Below are 15,962 nucleotides of genomic sequence, written 5' to 3' on the forward strand. Positions count from 1 at the left end.
GAGTTTAGAGGAATCTGCCTCTCCACTCACTAGTTCTCTGCCCTTAAGCAAATGGATTATCCTCTCCGAGTCTCACTTTCCTCAGATGTAAGACTGGGATTACAATAGATGCTTCAAAGAACTCTATTAGGATCCGAGGCAAAGTACTGTCCACAGAGCAGGCAACAAAGGTAAGTCCCTTTGCTCCTCCTCTTTCTGTGGTGCCTGGAGGAGGGACTGAGACACAAGAACCGCACAGAATACAGGGACTTGTACAGCACGGCCACTTAATCACAGGGCCTTGGGGAAAAGCCGGCGTGGAGATAAGTCTCCTGTTAGAAATTTAGTCCTCTGTAGGACTGAATGCCTACAAAGTGCCAGACATTCCAAGAGGTGCCGGAGACACAAGAGCAAGCAGGACAGCCATGGTACCTGCCCTCAGGAAGCTTACAGTCTGATGGGAGAGACGTACAAATAACCAAACATTGAATGGACACAGTCACAAACTGCAGTGAGGAAGATTCCTGTGAGGGTAGGGAATATGCCGTATAAGAGGATATAGCAAAGGAAACTGCTCTAGATCTGGCAGTCAGGGGAAGCTTTCTTGAGAAGGCTTGGTGGAACTGAGATCTGGAAGATAAAGGTAAGGAGAGAAGGGAAGACCTTCCCACCCTGAAAGGCCCCGTGACAGGAGGAAGCACAGTGTGTATGAGGAAATTTGAAAGAAAGTCAGAGGGGCTAGAATAGAAAGAACAAAGAAAAGCAAAGAATAAATTGAGGCTGGAGAGGTCAAAGGGGACCAGTGCATGGGGGGCGATGGGGGGCTATGGGCTTCCATCTTTACCAGAAGGGCAATGAAAAGCTACTAATGGAAACATTCAAAGATCAGAACAGGTGACGGTGTGAAACTAGGGTAGACTGAGTACTGGCAACGTTTTGAGGAGTGTCCTCATGTTCTGCTGCCACCAAATCCATACCACACCCATCAGATCCAGGATCTAGGCCAGACGGCCCAAGAGCCAGACCCGCTACAGGAATTCCAGTGTTCAGAGGACAAGAAGCCCCACAGATGCTCTTACCTGGACAACGGGAAATATGTGAATAAAATCCATCCCCTGGATCTGGTGGGGCTCCAGCTGGTGTGGACACTTCATTCTTGGCAGGACGGAGACAATTTTTTCTGATAGAGCTCTGCTCAGAGAAAAACAACAAGCCAAGAGTGAGAACACACCAAGTGGCTCTTAAGGCATCTCTCAAGTCTGGCTGCAACCCAGAGGGATCTGAGGTTTCTCAATACCAGACCATGACCACATTTCTCCTGGCTGATGGCAAATTGAGAAAAATAAGCACAACTTAGGCGTGTGTTGTGTGTAAGGACACAAAACTACCTTCATCCTTAATTCTAAGATCGTGTTCATCCTACTTTTTATATTAAAATATTTTGTTTCTTGAAGTTATGGTGATGTTTGAGGTAGTAGCTATTTTTTTTAACATCCTTACATGGTAAAATAAAAAGTTATTAGTGCTGCATATTCTTTTACATTTCACTTTATTGCCCTACTTTTTCCAAGTCTGGAAACCATTAGGTTAATCATTTAAAAAATTGTTCTAAATATCATTCAAGCAACAAATAATTACCAGACTCTGTGCCAGGTGCCAAGAATATTAAGACAAAACATGAGGCCTCATGCTCAAAAAAAAAAAAAAAAAGAAGTTCTCTACTCCAATACAAAATATCTTTGAAATAAAAAATAGCCTTTAATTTTTTTGATACTCTAAAATTAATCCTAGGTTTGGAGGAACCATATGCCCTCACTCTTCCTTCCAGAGAGAAGGTGCTTTCCACCTCTCACGAGGGACACTTGATCTCTCTCCTACACCTTGCTCAGCCTTCTCTTGAAGTGGCTGGAGGAAGAGAGCAGGAGTCAGGCTCCTTGAGGCCCAGAGCATCGCCTGCCTCCGTCAGGAGCTGAGCACCCGCCCCGCTGGATGCACAGCTGAGCCCTGGCCTGGGAGGGGCCGTTTTATGGCGGGAGTGATAGAGGGACTTGTGTGCAAGTCCACTTCACCACAGATTTAAATCTTCTCTAACCAGCTGCTATTTGATCTCCAACTGTCTGGTTCCTATTTCTTATACCTTAATCGGATCACATTCAAAAGGAGAACAGAGGTTATTTAATGGGTCCGCTAACCCCCAAAGCCATGGTACATAACCTAGGAAGCCTGAGAAACAAGTCACAAGCTGTGGCCTTGTGAGGCCATGTGGAGAAACGGGAGCTCTGGCTCAGCCTACATGGATAGTTTAGGTTATACCCCATCTAAGACACTAAAAAAAAAAAATCGTAGCTAGTTACAGCAGTTACTGTGGCCTCATCTAAAACTGTCAGACTTTTTTCTAATAGATGAAGGCCCTGCTGAACAAGGTCACCAGGTTCTTATTAGATGCTTCAAATGCAGTAAGTTTTGGGTCTATCTACCAAAAGTATTTCTTGTTCAAAGAAATCTTGTACACTTTTGTCTTTCTGCAGTTCCATAATCCTTCTCAGGGGACAGACACCCTTAAGACCGACATCTAACTCAGGCCTGGATGAGAGTACTTCCTTACCTATGTTCCCTTCAGTATGTTTCATGCCCTCACTCTTGGTAGGAACCAAGGTAGCAATCTAGGGACAGAAGCCAAACAGCTCCCAGAGAATGATCCCTGGAGAATATGCTACAAAACCATGTTTATACCTACAGTAGCTTTACCAGGTGGGACCAAGGTTAACACTGCTGAGTGGAAACAGTCACAGCCCCAGCTACACTGATCACAATATCAAGTCCAATAGGTTAAGAGAAAAAATTTGGAGAGGGAAGACTGATCCCTGCTGCACACATTCACAGAAGGAAGGACTACCCGCCTCCCAGGAGAGAAGTACACGGGAGGACATTCTCACTGCAAACAGAAGGGGTGTGTGTGTAATTTATCCAAAAGGTCCGAGACGGGGAAGGAAAGTGTCATCTGACTCCCAGCGGCCCCTGAAGGCCCTCCTCTCTGAGCAGCCCGTCCTTAGGACACATGCATCTCCTCTGCCACGAGGTACATGTCCTGCCCCAGTGGGGAAGCCTCTGGTCGTCCAACTCTTCCTGGGGCCCGAATGGGACAGTTTAGTAGGAAGGATTGGCAAACCCATTTGGCAACATAGCTAAGGCTCTCTCTCTGATAAGCTTTACTTTTTTAATGTGATTTCCGTAAGACTCCCATTCCTTGTTGCTTAATTTCTTTGAAACCTGTGAGGGGAAGAGATGGATGCTTAATTGGCCCTGCTCCCCAGACTCTAAGCTTAGCAAATGAAGATGGTCCCCAGCTCCGGCTCTGCGTCCTTGCTCGGGGAAGGTCTTCACTAGTCATTCACATCTTGGTTCGGCAGGAGGAGAGCACCCTCTAGTGGCTACAGATCTGTGGGTCTGTGCAGGGTCACTGATTGCCTGCAACTGTTCAGCAGCTTACAAATCACCATCCAGCCAACCCTCTACCTTCAGACAAGGTTCTCCCTGGCCACTCCTCAGAGACGGCCCACTCTCCCAGTTCATAAGGGCCCTGAGGGAAGGACGCCCAGGGTCATCTCAGGGTTTACAACCCTCTTAAACCCGCTTCCCAGAAATGACTGCCAAGTCCACAGCGTCAGCAACATGTGGAAGGGGCTGAAGGCACTAACACTGCTGGTGGGGGTGGGGGCCGGAGGGAACACAGGCCGGCTGAGGGGGCAGAAGTCAGGAACGCTTCTTGCGGAAACCTACCAGCCCCCATTCGGCTTCTCCCTGGAGCTCAGAGGAGATCCTCTGACTTTCCGAAAATCAGGGAACATGACAGTCTCAGAGGTCACCAGATGGGCTTCCTAATCTAAGATTCCTCATCTAACAAGCCCACGTTTCATTACAGGTGACTGGTTTGATTCCTTTAGTTTTCTAAGTGTTCAGTGCACTGTTTCCTCCTCCGCTGCAAACAGTGTGAAAGAGAGTGAATTAAACCAGGGTCTAAATTCCAAGTTGCATCACCTACCACGGAACTTCTGGCAAGCCACCCGGTCCCACTGGTCCAATAATCCCATCATAAAACAAGGGGTAATCCCTGTCCTGCCTGTTCAAGGGTTGCTGTGAAGGTAAAATAATAAAATGCATGTGTAAGTGCTCTGCACACAGGTCGCCGGTAAACATGTGCTGTAGAAACGAACCCAGTTGTAAGCCTAAAATCTCATTTATGGACCTCAGAACATAGCACTCTGTGGTAATGGGGTTTTAGGACAGGCTGGGGATAGAGGGTCGAAGCTCACGGAACCCACACGAAAGAAGGATCAAGAAGGAGGACAAGGTCCCGGCGGAGCCTGGAAGAAAACCGTGCCCTGTACAGGCAAGTGTGCCCCTCAGAGGTGCTGCCGGCCCCCCTCCCAGCAGCCGGGGTGTGCGGAGGCACTGCAAACACACGGCACTATTAGTCTGATCTGCAAGTAACCAGAAACTTTGTGGGGAGGCCCCCAGACACAGAACGTATTCCAAAACCAAACAGAAAAGATTCTTGGATAATTCAGTGCCCTACGGCTATGCTATTTCTCCTGCAGATAATAAAAGACCCAACTGTCTGAGGCACTGCTAGGAGTCTGCTGGGTCTTTACAAGTTAACCCTTGTCAACAGCTTTGCCTTCAATTTTAGTTCATGGCTCTGCACTTAAAAGCTACGCATCAAATACTTACCAGTGAACGTAATACGCCCTCAACCACTTATCCAAACCCTTTAGGAGCAGATGTGTTTCAGAAGTCAGAATTCTTTAGATGTTTGTACCTTAGTATACCTGAGGGGCACATACTGTGTATTAGGTAACACCCAGTGAAATCTAGAGCAGCACCCTATAATCAAAGAAATGAATATTTCTGCAGTAAAACATATGAATATTCATATAAATGGGATCAATAAAGACTATAAATAACCTTAAGTCAGTTCAGGTCATGTTATGCTTCCAAATAAGTTTTGTATCGGCACTTGAAAGAAAAAAAAACCCATTTTCAGTGTTTTTTAGATATCAGAAACACAGATAAGGGATTGAGAATCATAGCCCAGATGGAATGCACTGGAAAGAAATCCCAGAACATTAGGGGTGCCACAGGTGTAAGAAGCAATGAGCTCAAACTGGAACAGAAAGAGGCTTCAACCAAGAGTGTACTCAAGAAGACAGTGAATTCATGTTAGTCGATGGACTGATTAAGAAGCTGGCTGATCTTCATTACAGGTGAAACTACGTGCTTCTTCGTCATCAAGAAAAAAAAAAGGCAACCAGACATGCAAGGGAAAAAAGCCGTATAAACATGAAGCAAATTGCAGTGTGCTTGATTCCCAATGACTTGCACAGACCATCTCCACTCGCTCAGGCCAAATACTTCAGAATCACCCTCAGCTCCTCTCTTACGCTCCAAATCCAATGTCTTGAAATCCTGTTGGTTCTCCCTTCAGAATAGATCCAGAATGCCACCACTGCCAGCCCACTGTTCAGGGCACCATCATCTCCTGGGAGGATTACTATAATACGCTAAAGAATCTCCCTGATTCCCCTTAATTCGGTAATCAGACCAGGGTTCCTTCTTAAACACAGAAGAGATTATGTTCCTCCTCTGCTCAAAACCCTCCAAGGATTTCCCATCTCACACAGAGTAAACCCCAAGTCCCTACTCTGACCTACAAGGCACTGCACCTGATCTGCCCCCATGACCTCTCTGCACTGACGTCCTCTGCTCCCCACACTGCACTCCACTGCAGGCAAGCTTCTGCTTGGGGCCTTCACGGTGGCAGTTCCCTTCGCCTGGAACCCTCGTCCCTCAAGTCTTAGCTCTGATATCACCCTCTCAATGAGGCCTACACTAACTTAAAACAACTGCCTCCTGCCCTACGTCCCTCCTCGTACCCCCTCCCAGCTTTAATTTTTTTCATAGCACATATTATTTCTATATATAATTTAATTACTTATTAAATTAGTTTTTGGTCTGTCTCCCCCAACAGACTATAAGCTCCATGAGGGCAGGACATTTTTCATTAACGTATCCAGAACAATGCCTGATTGTTCACTAAATGTAGGAGTTTGATATTTACTGAGTCTATGAATAAATGAAAACAGATTGCTTTTGACTATGATACATTGACTATTCTCCTTTCAATAGCACCATTATGGTCCAGAAGATTACAGTTCCTTCTTTCTGACCCCATCACAATTCTCAGTTCTTATTGTAAATACTGTTTATAGATTTGTTTTTAGAATTTACCTGTAGATAAAGCACGGACAATTTAACTGCTACTACAGAAGAGACTATAAATATTATACACTAAACATTATAAGAGTGATGTCATGATGGTACATGGAGGCTGAAGGATAGAAGGAAAGATAGAGATACTAAAATGTTTACTCAGTTAGGACCTAGGAGAAACCACCTTATGTTAATGGGTCACGAAACAGAAGCTTAAGTAGATTCAAATTATGCAAGTGATCATAGAAAAACCAGAAAACAATTAAAAGAGTGGAAGATGGGAGACAAAGGGGATGTAGTGAGTGGTACAGGTGAGCCAATTTCCTCCTCTCATTAGACTTGAATGAAACAGACTGTATACATAGTTGGAGATGTATTAGTGACCACTCTGAAGAATCTAAAACCTGGACAGCCAAAGATGACTGTTTCCAGGGAATAAAACTGGGGTGTAAAATGGGAAGGAGGAGAGACATCAGCTGTATGTTTTGCTCCCTTTGGTAGTATCTGAATTTTTTTTTTTAACCTTCAAGTATGTAACACCTAAATAAAAACAAACAAAAGAACAAGAATACCATCTACCTCTGGATTGAGCTGGACCGGCAGGGAGCAGGCCACACGCCTGGACTCCATCGTACCCTCCCAGTGGAGGGCTTTTCACTGCGGGTCGCTGGACATGATGCCACAGCCCCACACAGGTGTCAGGACACAGAGCCCACTACTCATGGCCGGGCACTGATGACAGTATCTCTGTGTCAAACAGCATGTCCTCCTTAACAAGGAGCCAAGAGATGCCTTTTGGTCTTTGTGTTAAGAATTTTGGTGATTCACAGGGACCTATTTTTCTTCTACTGTATGGAAACTGTAAATTGGGTAATTTAGCATGTTTTTTTCTTCTTTTCACAGTCAAATCTGTGTCCCACCCTTGGAAAAACAGGGCCTTTATGGCCCCTCACAGGTGTGTCCCTTATCCCCAACTCTGCCCTTTGTTTCCTTTTTTTTTTCCTTTTGCTTTGCTTCACTTTTCCAGTATTACTGCTCCCCATGCGTGTTTGTAAACTATCTTTAATCCATTTAGGGGAGGATAAGGCTTCAGAAAAATGAGTAAGTCAGTCACAGAATCACACAGATCTGAGATCACAAACCCTCCTTCTTACAGAAAAGGGAACTAAGGTTTGCCCAAGGTCACACGGCTGCCCAGGGAGGGCTGAGCAGAACTGGGGATCCCAATGGTCTCATGAAATCACCAAGCCCCTGTTGAGCTACGGATGACCAGCCAGGGCACCCTCCTGTGACATCTCTAGCGAGGAGCCCAGGCTGCCTTCTCTCGATGGCAGGCAAGGTGGGGCTCTGCCTTACCCAGAGGCAACGGGGAGGGAAAGATTCCCCTTCTCTCACCTGTTCAACTTCCATGCAAATTCACTGCCTTTGGAAAGAGATACATGAGCAGTCGACAAACTGTGATCAAGGAAAAGCACCAGAAATAGCCTATATAACATTAGAATAACATTAGGCGACTCTCATATGTTAGCTGTGTGACCTTGGCTTCTTTCAGCCTATAGGTAAACCGTCTAACACAACTTCTGGCACACAGCACACGCTCAAGAGTTAGCTCTTTTCTCCCCCTTCAGTCTCTTCCGTGGAAAGCTGGATAACTTACATTTTCTGACCTATCGTAGAGTTCTCCTGAAAGAGCAAATCAACATCCACATCAAAGCTGCAAGTGGTGATGCACCAGGTCATTCCTCCTACCACCTGAAAGACACAAAAAAATACCTATTTTCTCTTCCTAGTTTGGGAAGAGGGGAAGAAGCGGAAGGTAGATAAAATATAAAGAGTTTTTATGTACAAAATTGGGTACCCTCAGAGAGAGAATACGTATCCTGACTCCATCCACTACAATTCACCTAAACAGCACTGCTGAACACTGTAAAGCTTTCTGCAAAGACGGGAACAGTCTGTATCTGCACTGTTTAGTACAGCACTGTTAGCCACGTGCAGTTACTGAGCGCTTGACTCACGGCCAGTGGACCGAGAAGCTGACTTCTATTACTAAATGGACCTGTGATGCATAGATCCTCTTTATACTGATGGGACAGACATTAACTCTCAGCTGGGTGAAGTCTTAATCCAATTACAGGCAAGTGCCAGATTGCAGAGAAATTACGTATTTTATGGACCAGATAGGTGGGTAACAAGGGTGACATTCTGTGACTCATTACTTAATTTCCATACATCTCATTTTTTTTCTACTACCTAAAGGAGATGAGAAACCTTGCTCTAGTTTTGTCATGGGATTTCTCCGAGATGCAAATGAGACTGAGGCTAAAAATCCATTCCGAAACAAAACATTTTTAGACACAGCTTGATGTTAGAAAAGCACAACAGTGAATCTTATCCCTGGCTATACTGTAGACTCATGTGAGATGCATAATAAAAATACAGATTCCAGTGCCCAGCCCAGACCTAACAAACCAGAATTTCAATGGCTGAGGCCTAGATATCTGTATTACAAAAGAATCTGTTATGTGCAGCCAGGGCTGTGGCCCACTGGAGGACTCAACGCTTTCTTCCGCCAGGAAGCTTTCCCAGCCTGCCCCAACTGATCCGAATGCTTCATTTCTGTGCATAATTCACTGTGGCACTTACCGAATTGTGCCATTTAGTCTATGCACGATGTTTTACTTGCCTCTCTTCTCTACTCTTTAGAAGTCAGGCTCTTTGGGTATAAGGCCTTTGTTCTTATCCTTGTGCCCTCAACACCTACTACTATGCCTTGTGCATAAGAACTGTTCAAGGTTCTGCTGAATTAAATGACTTCATCCCATAGTGACTTCTTCCTCCTCTAAACCCAGCGTTTACCACCCACAGAATACCTGGAAATTGTCTGTGAGCGCCCCGACTTGGGATAGCTCCCTATTAGCTCAAATTATTTTATCTTACATAAACTTTATCTCCCCACCCAAGCTTTAAGTTCCTTGAAAGAAGGAAGTATTTATTTTGCTTATTTGTATATCTCAAAGCTTCGTGCACAGAAAGGACGTATTTACTGATACATGATTATTTTCTTTTAATAGGAAATTTGAACACTTCCATAATGAATCTGAATCCAGGAGAAATGGCAACAAGGACGTAGAGAAAGTAACAACACAATCTCTTCCTCCTTTCCACAGTAAACCATGCCGTCCTAACCAAAAATACCCTAATGCCACAGTAAACCGTGCCGTCCTGACAAAAACTAGCCTAATGCTTAGAAAGACTTCGTCTTACCTTGTCAAAAGGTGACAAGCCTTTAATTCTTGCCCTGAAATATCCAGCTGCAACCAAGAGCTCCAGAATCTCAGTCAACTTGACATTTTGTTCTTCATCTTCTCTTGTTTCTACCTAAAACAAAAGCAAAAGGCTGGTAAAAGCTACCTTGAATAAAGGAACACCAGGTATATTTCCGATGCCGCAATCTCACTGCCAAGGAGCAGATGACATTGGCTGTATCACTGCATTCATGCAGGAGCGTGGGGACACAGTGCTGCCAGAGTCGCACAGAACAGGGTCCCTGGTCCTCAACCAGCTGTTAATCGTCACAGGTGGGGCGAGAAGACGTGCACAGGTAGTATGGACTGTTCATCAGGTGCTGAAGGAATGCAGGGAAAGGAAGATTCCAGCACATTACCGCCCTGTTCTCTAACATGTGACTTGTATGGCAGGCTTCTCGACTGGATTATAAACTCCTTTCAAACGGAACAGGTAGTTCGGTTTGTTTAAGTTTATACTCATCTTGATCCTAGAAGTTACTGACAAGAGGGGCAAGAACAAAGAGTTCAAACATGTGTCTCCACCTGCACTTTGATCTCTACAGCAAATATAAGGAAGGCTTTCAACCCAGATACATTACAGGGATATTACTACCACATAACAGGATTGCCTTAAAGATAAAATAATCACTTAATATATTTAAATAAGGATTTTATTTAAATGTTTTTAATTAATATCCTACCTTCGCTCTCAGGTTGTTTATCTACAAGTTCAATATACCTAAATATTCCAGTACTTTTGCCTCCATTTACTTTCCTGAACTGTGCCTTTCCTGGCTTCCATTATTGCAGGAAATAAAAAACTACCTCTCTACAGAAAACAACGCCAAGGTTCCCTGGTTTAAATCCTCACACCCGCCTCTGACTACTCCCTTACCCAACGATGCCTGCTAAATCTTCCTTAACTACACAGCTCACGTTTATCCTCCCTTCCCTTTTCTTTGCACATCATGCCAGGACTATGGCAACTGCCTCTCAATCTTCCTTCCCTGTTAATTTGTCTTGCTCATTCCTTCCTAAATCACGGCTTTCTCATCATCCCTCTTCAGCTCAGCCCCCGGCCCTCATCATTAAGGCATCGTTCACTGTCTATCAGATAAATTCCAAACGTCTTGGTTTGGCATTCAGATCTTGGGCTGCAACCTATCTTTTCAGCTTCATCCTTTACCTCCCGCCAAAACAATACAGACATGGCTGTGGCCAACCTAAACAAGCCCTGCTCACTCTCATTCCTTCACGGCTCTCCTGATATTCTCTAACCACCCAGACACCATCTTCAAACTCTAGCTCCTATTCAACGTCAACCCTATGGCTTAAAGTGGTCACTCCCCTGCATTTCTATTTTATTTATCGTCTGTCATTCATACAATGATCAACCTCTTCTGAGTGAGATGTCTGGTGTTAATGTGCACGCCGGTCTTTCCAAATAGACTATTAGCTGGTTCAGGGGAGGACACATATATTCCATGTGTTATCCACCCATGTTTACTCCTCTGTTCTGAACAGCATTAGGGTCCAAGAACACACTTGTTAAATATGGAATGACATGCTCAAACATTACATAAAGTGCATGACCTAAGCCAGTCATGCATTAACAAAATGTTTTCATAGTCATGACACTGATAATGGAAATTCAAGTTTATTTCAAAGTACAAACTGCCAGGAGAAGGAGCACACATGTTAACACATAGCTGAACATGGAAGTATTAAAGTGACTGTTAATCTCTTGCAATGGGCGGTGATGGAAGAGACAGCCTTGCCACACTGCTCATCTTACTTCCTTCTCAAATGACCCTGGTCTGGCCTATCAAAGATTCTGAAGGTTAGCACTCACTAATTCCTAGGAGACATGCAAAAGTAAATATTAATTATTCACACATTCTCTTCCTTGGCAAAAGATCTGTGGCGGTTGAGAACCATCTACAAGCCAAGAGACACAAAGAGAAGAGAAAATAAAGAATAGTTATGGTTCATAAAAATAGACTAGAAAAGGAAGATGGGATGATATAAGTATTTGCTTAAAACTCCCGGGATTGGGCTTCCCTGGTGGCGCAGTGGTTGAGAATCTGCCTGCCAATGCAGGGGACACGGGTTCGAGCCCTGGTCTGGGAAGATCCCACATGCCGTGGAGCAACTGGGCCCGTGAGCCACAACTACTGAGCCTGAGTGTCTGGAGCCTGTGCTCCGCAACAAGAGAGGCCGCGACGGTGAGAGGCCCGCGCACCGCGATGAAGAGTGGCCCCCGCTTGCCGCAACTAGAAAGAAAGCCCTCGCACGGAAACGAAGACCCAACACAGTCATAAATAAATAAATAAAAGAACGTGAATTTCTAAAAAAAAAAAAAAAAACTCCCGGGATGTAAAACAGGAACCCTTCATTCGTTCAATCATGTATCGTGAAAACACTTCCAAGAAGAGGACAAGACATCTGGGGAGTGGCATCCCTGCCTCAGCTTGCACCTAATGAGCTCCCACTGCCCACACCATGGCAGGTGCCTGGCCCGTGCTTCCCATCCACTTATTCCACGAATGGAGAAGTGTACTTTTGCAATGCACCCCGCGAAGTAACTTTTTAGCACGAGACAATGAATGGAGAATGTTGATAGGACTCCAAATTCAATTCACAGATTAACACTAGAACTAAATGCAAAAGGGTCACTGGCTAACATGCAGGGAATGAAAGAATATCCTCTCTTTAAGCCATAAAAAGCCACCAGGCTGGGTAATACATCCCATTGTTAAAACTAAAATTCTGATAAAGATGAATGCTGTGAGCTCTTAAACCAGGCACACTAAATTATCAGTTGTCTGACACCGTAGTTCACGTAAGCTGGAAGGCAGAGCCACGTCTAACTATATCTCTGTCCTTCACGTACATACAATAAAGGGCTTACAAAATTAAATTTAATGAATTAACCAGACTACTGACAGCTTAATGACGTATTCATATGTACTGGTCTTTGAACGAAGTGATAATAATTGGATTATTATGTTCACCCTGTTTGCCTCCTAATTGCCAGGAACGTGGAAAAGTGACAAATTAGACCCAGTCTCCTGACAGTGAAAGGTTAAGCAAAGGACCAATAGGAGCAAGTTGCTTTTTATTTTAGAAGGACCCTACTGGTAGTACAGTGGGACAATGAAAACGTCAGAAAACTTGCTAGGTTTTCTGGAGATAACAAAATGGATTTGCATTCTGGGAGCACACACTGACAGCTTAAGTCTGTCCTTCCATTACTACACCTCCAGCTTTTATGCACAGAACAGTGATCCCTCAATTAGTGGTACTAGTGGGATTTAACAACTCAGGATGCGGATGCGGGGAGAGGGGCAAAGAGGCAAAGAAGCAAGACTGACCATAGGCAGCTAAGTGTGAAGGGACCACGCACCATGTCAAGGAATCGGTCCCTCTGACAAATGCCTGTTTCAGAACCCTAGAAAGGGGACAGAGGTGCAGCGTGGATTCCATTTCTTTCAAGAACCTAGTAAACTAGACTAGCTTTTGAGTAAATCAACTGGAATAGAAGACAGATGCAAAGCACCTAGCTAAGTGATATTTGCAGCCAAAAGGAAATGCACTTTTCCTCTCCTCCCAGGTAATGTGTGTGTAAATCCAGAAACCGTTGATCATCCTGTTCCTCAGGACCAAGTGAGTACTTAATAACAAACACCTCCCTTCTGGAGATACAGCGACCGTTTCCTCCCGGCCACTCTGCACGGCTCCCAAACTTCCTCCCGCCGGCCCGGCGGGGCGTGGGGACAAACGCAGGGCGGCATTCCCTCCCGATACGAAGGCGGCGGGCGCCGGCCGCCAGGACCCCGTGGGCCCGGGGAGGCGGCGGCCGGAGCCACAAGGTCACCGCCCTTTGCACAACCCGAGCCCGGACCGTCCCAGCGCGCGTCTCGTGACTACTGGGCGCAGCACCCCCTGTCCTCGCGGCGAGCCGAGCGGCGCCGGGGATCGCGGGGGAATGCCGGGGGAAGCCGGAGACGTGGGACCCCGGGCCCCGCGGGGCCTGGGGCTGCGTCGGCGCAGGTATTGGGCTGGGAAGGCTCCCTCCGTCCCGGGAGACCCGGCACCGGCTGAAGTTCGTCCCCGCCCACGCCCACACTTGCTCGGCCCCCAGCGGACAGGGCCGGTGCTCCCGGCGGTGGACACACCTGAGAGAGGGGGCGGGGTGCCCTCACCGCAGCCGGCCCCGTGGGCTCGGCCCTCTTTCGGAAACCCGGACGTGTCAGGGAGGGAGGGGGGGTTCCTTACCTCCGGGAGACCCTGGCCTTCCGGCCCCTTGGGCAACCCCATGATCCCGTCGGACCGCCGTGCGGCGGTAGCGAAGCCAGCGGAGCGTCCGGAGGAAGCTGTCCCCGGCCCCGAAGCTGCTACCGGGGTGGAGTGCAAAGCGGTAACTTCCTCCCGCCGCCGCTGCTGCCGCCGCCGCCGCCGCCGGCCGGGAGCTCCCCGGCCCGGCGGAGCATGCGCATTGGGAAGGGAGCGCTGCGCGACTACGCATGCGCGAAAGGAGCCCCGGGAGAGGTCTGGACCCGATCTGGCGCGCGAGCTGCAGTCCAGGCCGCCTGCCGAGGTCCAGATTCTGCGGAGCTTCGCGCCGGGGCTCTGCATTTTCCTCGAGGTGCTTTATGAAAGGGATTATTCCTCTATCTTGGGGAAATTTAGCATCCAGGTTCCCGTCTCTGCTTCTCACGGGCATCAGATGCCCCACGTGGGTTCGGTCCTCTCCGCGAGCCCGCTTGCTTCCGGGTCAAGGCTTGAGCACCGATGAGCTTGGCGATTCAGACGCGGCTGGCTGTGGCTCAGAATCGGGGTGTCCCCTGATTAACAAGCACTTGGGCAAACTTCTTGATATACGGACCAGGGAACCGAGTACCCGAAGAAGGATTCTTCAGCTCGCTGCCTCCCCAGTGTCCGAGCCGGGAACTCACCCCCACCATCCCCAGTTTCACGTTCTTCCTGAGGAGAAGGTCGTCTCTGAGAACGCGACTCCGGTATTGACGTCATTTTAGCTACATTTGCCCGAAGCACCCCTTGTCTGTCCCAGAGGATGGCAGCTATATAAAGGAGTTGTGTCCCTAGCCACAAGCCCCTTGCACCCGCTCCATAATGGGCTTCTCCAGCCTTTTCTTTTTAAGTGATGAAGAAAGAGGTGACATGTGAAAACTTTTCTGCAGGAAAGATCCTTCCCTCTGTGAGTGTGTAGGGTGGGGCGGGAGGGGGCAGAGCGAGGAGGGTGAGGCTTTGAGCCCCTTGAGATCAAAGAGGTTGTGTGTGTGTTCCTCTCTGCATCCCCAGCGTCTTAAAAAGTAGGTACTCAGTTAATGTTTGTCCTTGAAGAAATTCTTTGTGCCTTTTGTGCTCCTCCTGGAGTTTATCCTGACAGAACAGAGATTTCTCTAGAACCAGAGTATACAAATTGTTGGAAGCATCCTAAGAATGACCGTTTCCTTTTAAAATGTAGTTGGTAAATATTGCTAACAGTATTTAGCAGTAATTTGAGAAATTTGAATATGCAAATTAAGGTGCTATGAGAACTCTCTTGACTGTGTTGTGTGATATTTTGCTCTCACCCGTTGTGCAGCCAGTGAAACTCAGTGTCTAAGGTGCCCACTCTCATAACTTCCCAGATGTGTTATCTTTGGAATCTTAAAATTGTCCTTCCCTGAGATGGTATAGGATGAGGGGGACTAAAGGTGGATAATTTGTAGCCATTGTTGAATGACCGGACAGGTGTTGATGCCTAGGGAACGGGTAGCACAATCTCACATAGCAGCAAGCCTAAATAGCTGTATTTAAAGTAGCTTGGGGAATAGGACCTGGAGAATAATAGGACTCAGGTAGGCCACACTGGACTTCCCTGTTGTAAATGACTTTGCAATGTTTTAAATAAACACGAGCAGCTATCTTTCCCAGTAAGAAACCATCCCGTCTATGTAGGGTGACAGTAGCAGAGTCAGGGTGGCAACATGCCTTTTTTTTTTTTAAAGATCCAGCAAGGGGTCTTCCCTGGTGGTGCAGTGGTTAAGAATCCTCCTGCCAATGTAGGGGACACGTGTTCGAGCCCTGGTCTGGGAAGATCCCACATGCCACAGAGCAACTAAGCCTGTGCACCAGAACTACTGAGCCTATGCTCTAGAGCCTGTGCACCACAACTACTGAGCCTGCGCACCACAACTACTGAAGTCCATGCACCTAGAGCCTGTGCTCTGCAACAAGAGAAGCCACCGCAATGAAAAGCCTGCACACTGCAATGAAGAGTAGCCCCTGCTCGCCACAACTAGAGAAAGCCCGTGCACAGCAATGAAGACCCAACACAGCCAAAAATAAATAAATAAGTAAATTTATATTTAAAAAAAAAAGAATCCAGCAAAATAGCCATGGCAACAATCAAGA

General features: G+C 46.7%; 1 protein-coding gene across 2 annotated transcripts in view; it reads right to left on the reverse strand.

Annotated features, from left to right (window-relative positions):
- Positions 1–14,012, reverse strand: part of CCDC93 (coiled-coil domain containing 93) — a 91,599-nt gene extending 77,587 nt beyond the window's left edge. Inside the window, exons 1-4 of one of the 2 annotated variants that reach the window (XM_059927636.1) lie at positions 13,818–14,012; positions 9,517–9,626; positions 7,907–8,001; positions 1,059–1,170 (exon numbers count right to left, since the gene is read on the reverse strand). In XM_059927636.1, coding sequence (XP_059783619.1) covers positions 1,059–1,170; positions 7,907–7,989 — 195 coding nt within the window. In that variant the 5' untranslated portion in view covers positions 7,990–8,001; positions 9,517–9,626; positions 13,818–14,012. Of the gene's footprint in view, positions 1–1,058; positions 1,171–7,906; positions 8,002–9,516; positions 9,631–13,817 lie in introns of both variants that reach the window. The other variant, XM_059927635.1, reaches the window with a different exon arrangement.
- Positions 14,013–15,962: the final 1,950 nt, after the last annotated feature.

This window comes from Balaenoptera ricei, chromosome 7, assembly GCF_028023285.1.
Source record: "Balaenoptera ricei isolate mBalRic1 chromosome 7, mBalRic1.hap2, whole genome shotgun sequence".
In the NCBI taxonomy this organism is placed as follows: domain Eukaryota; kingdom Metazoa; phylum Chordata; class Mammalia; order Artiodactyla; family Balaenopteridae; genus Balaenoptera; species Balaenoptera ricei.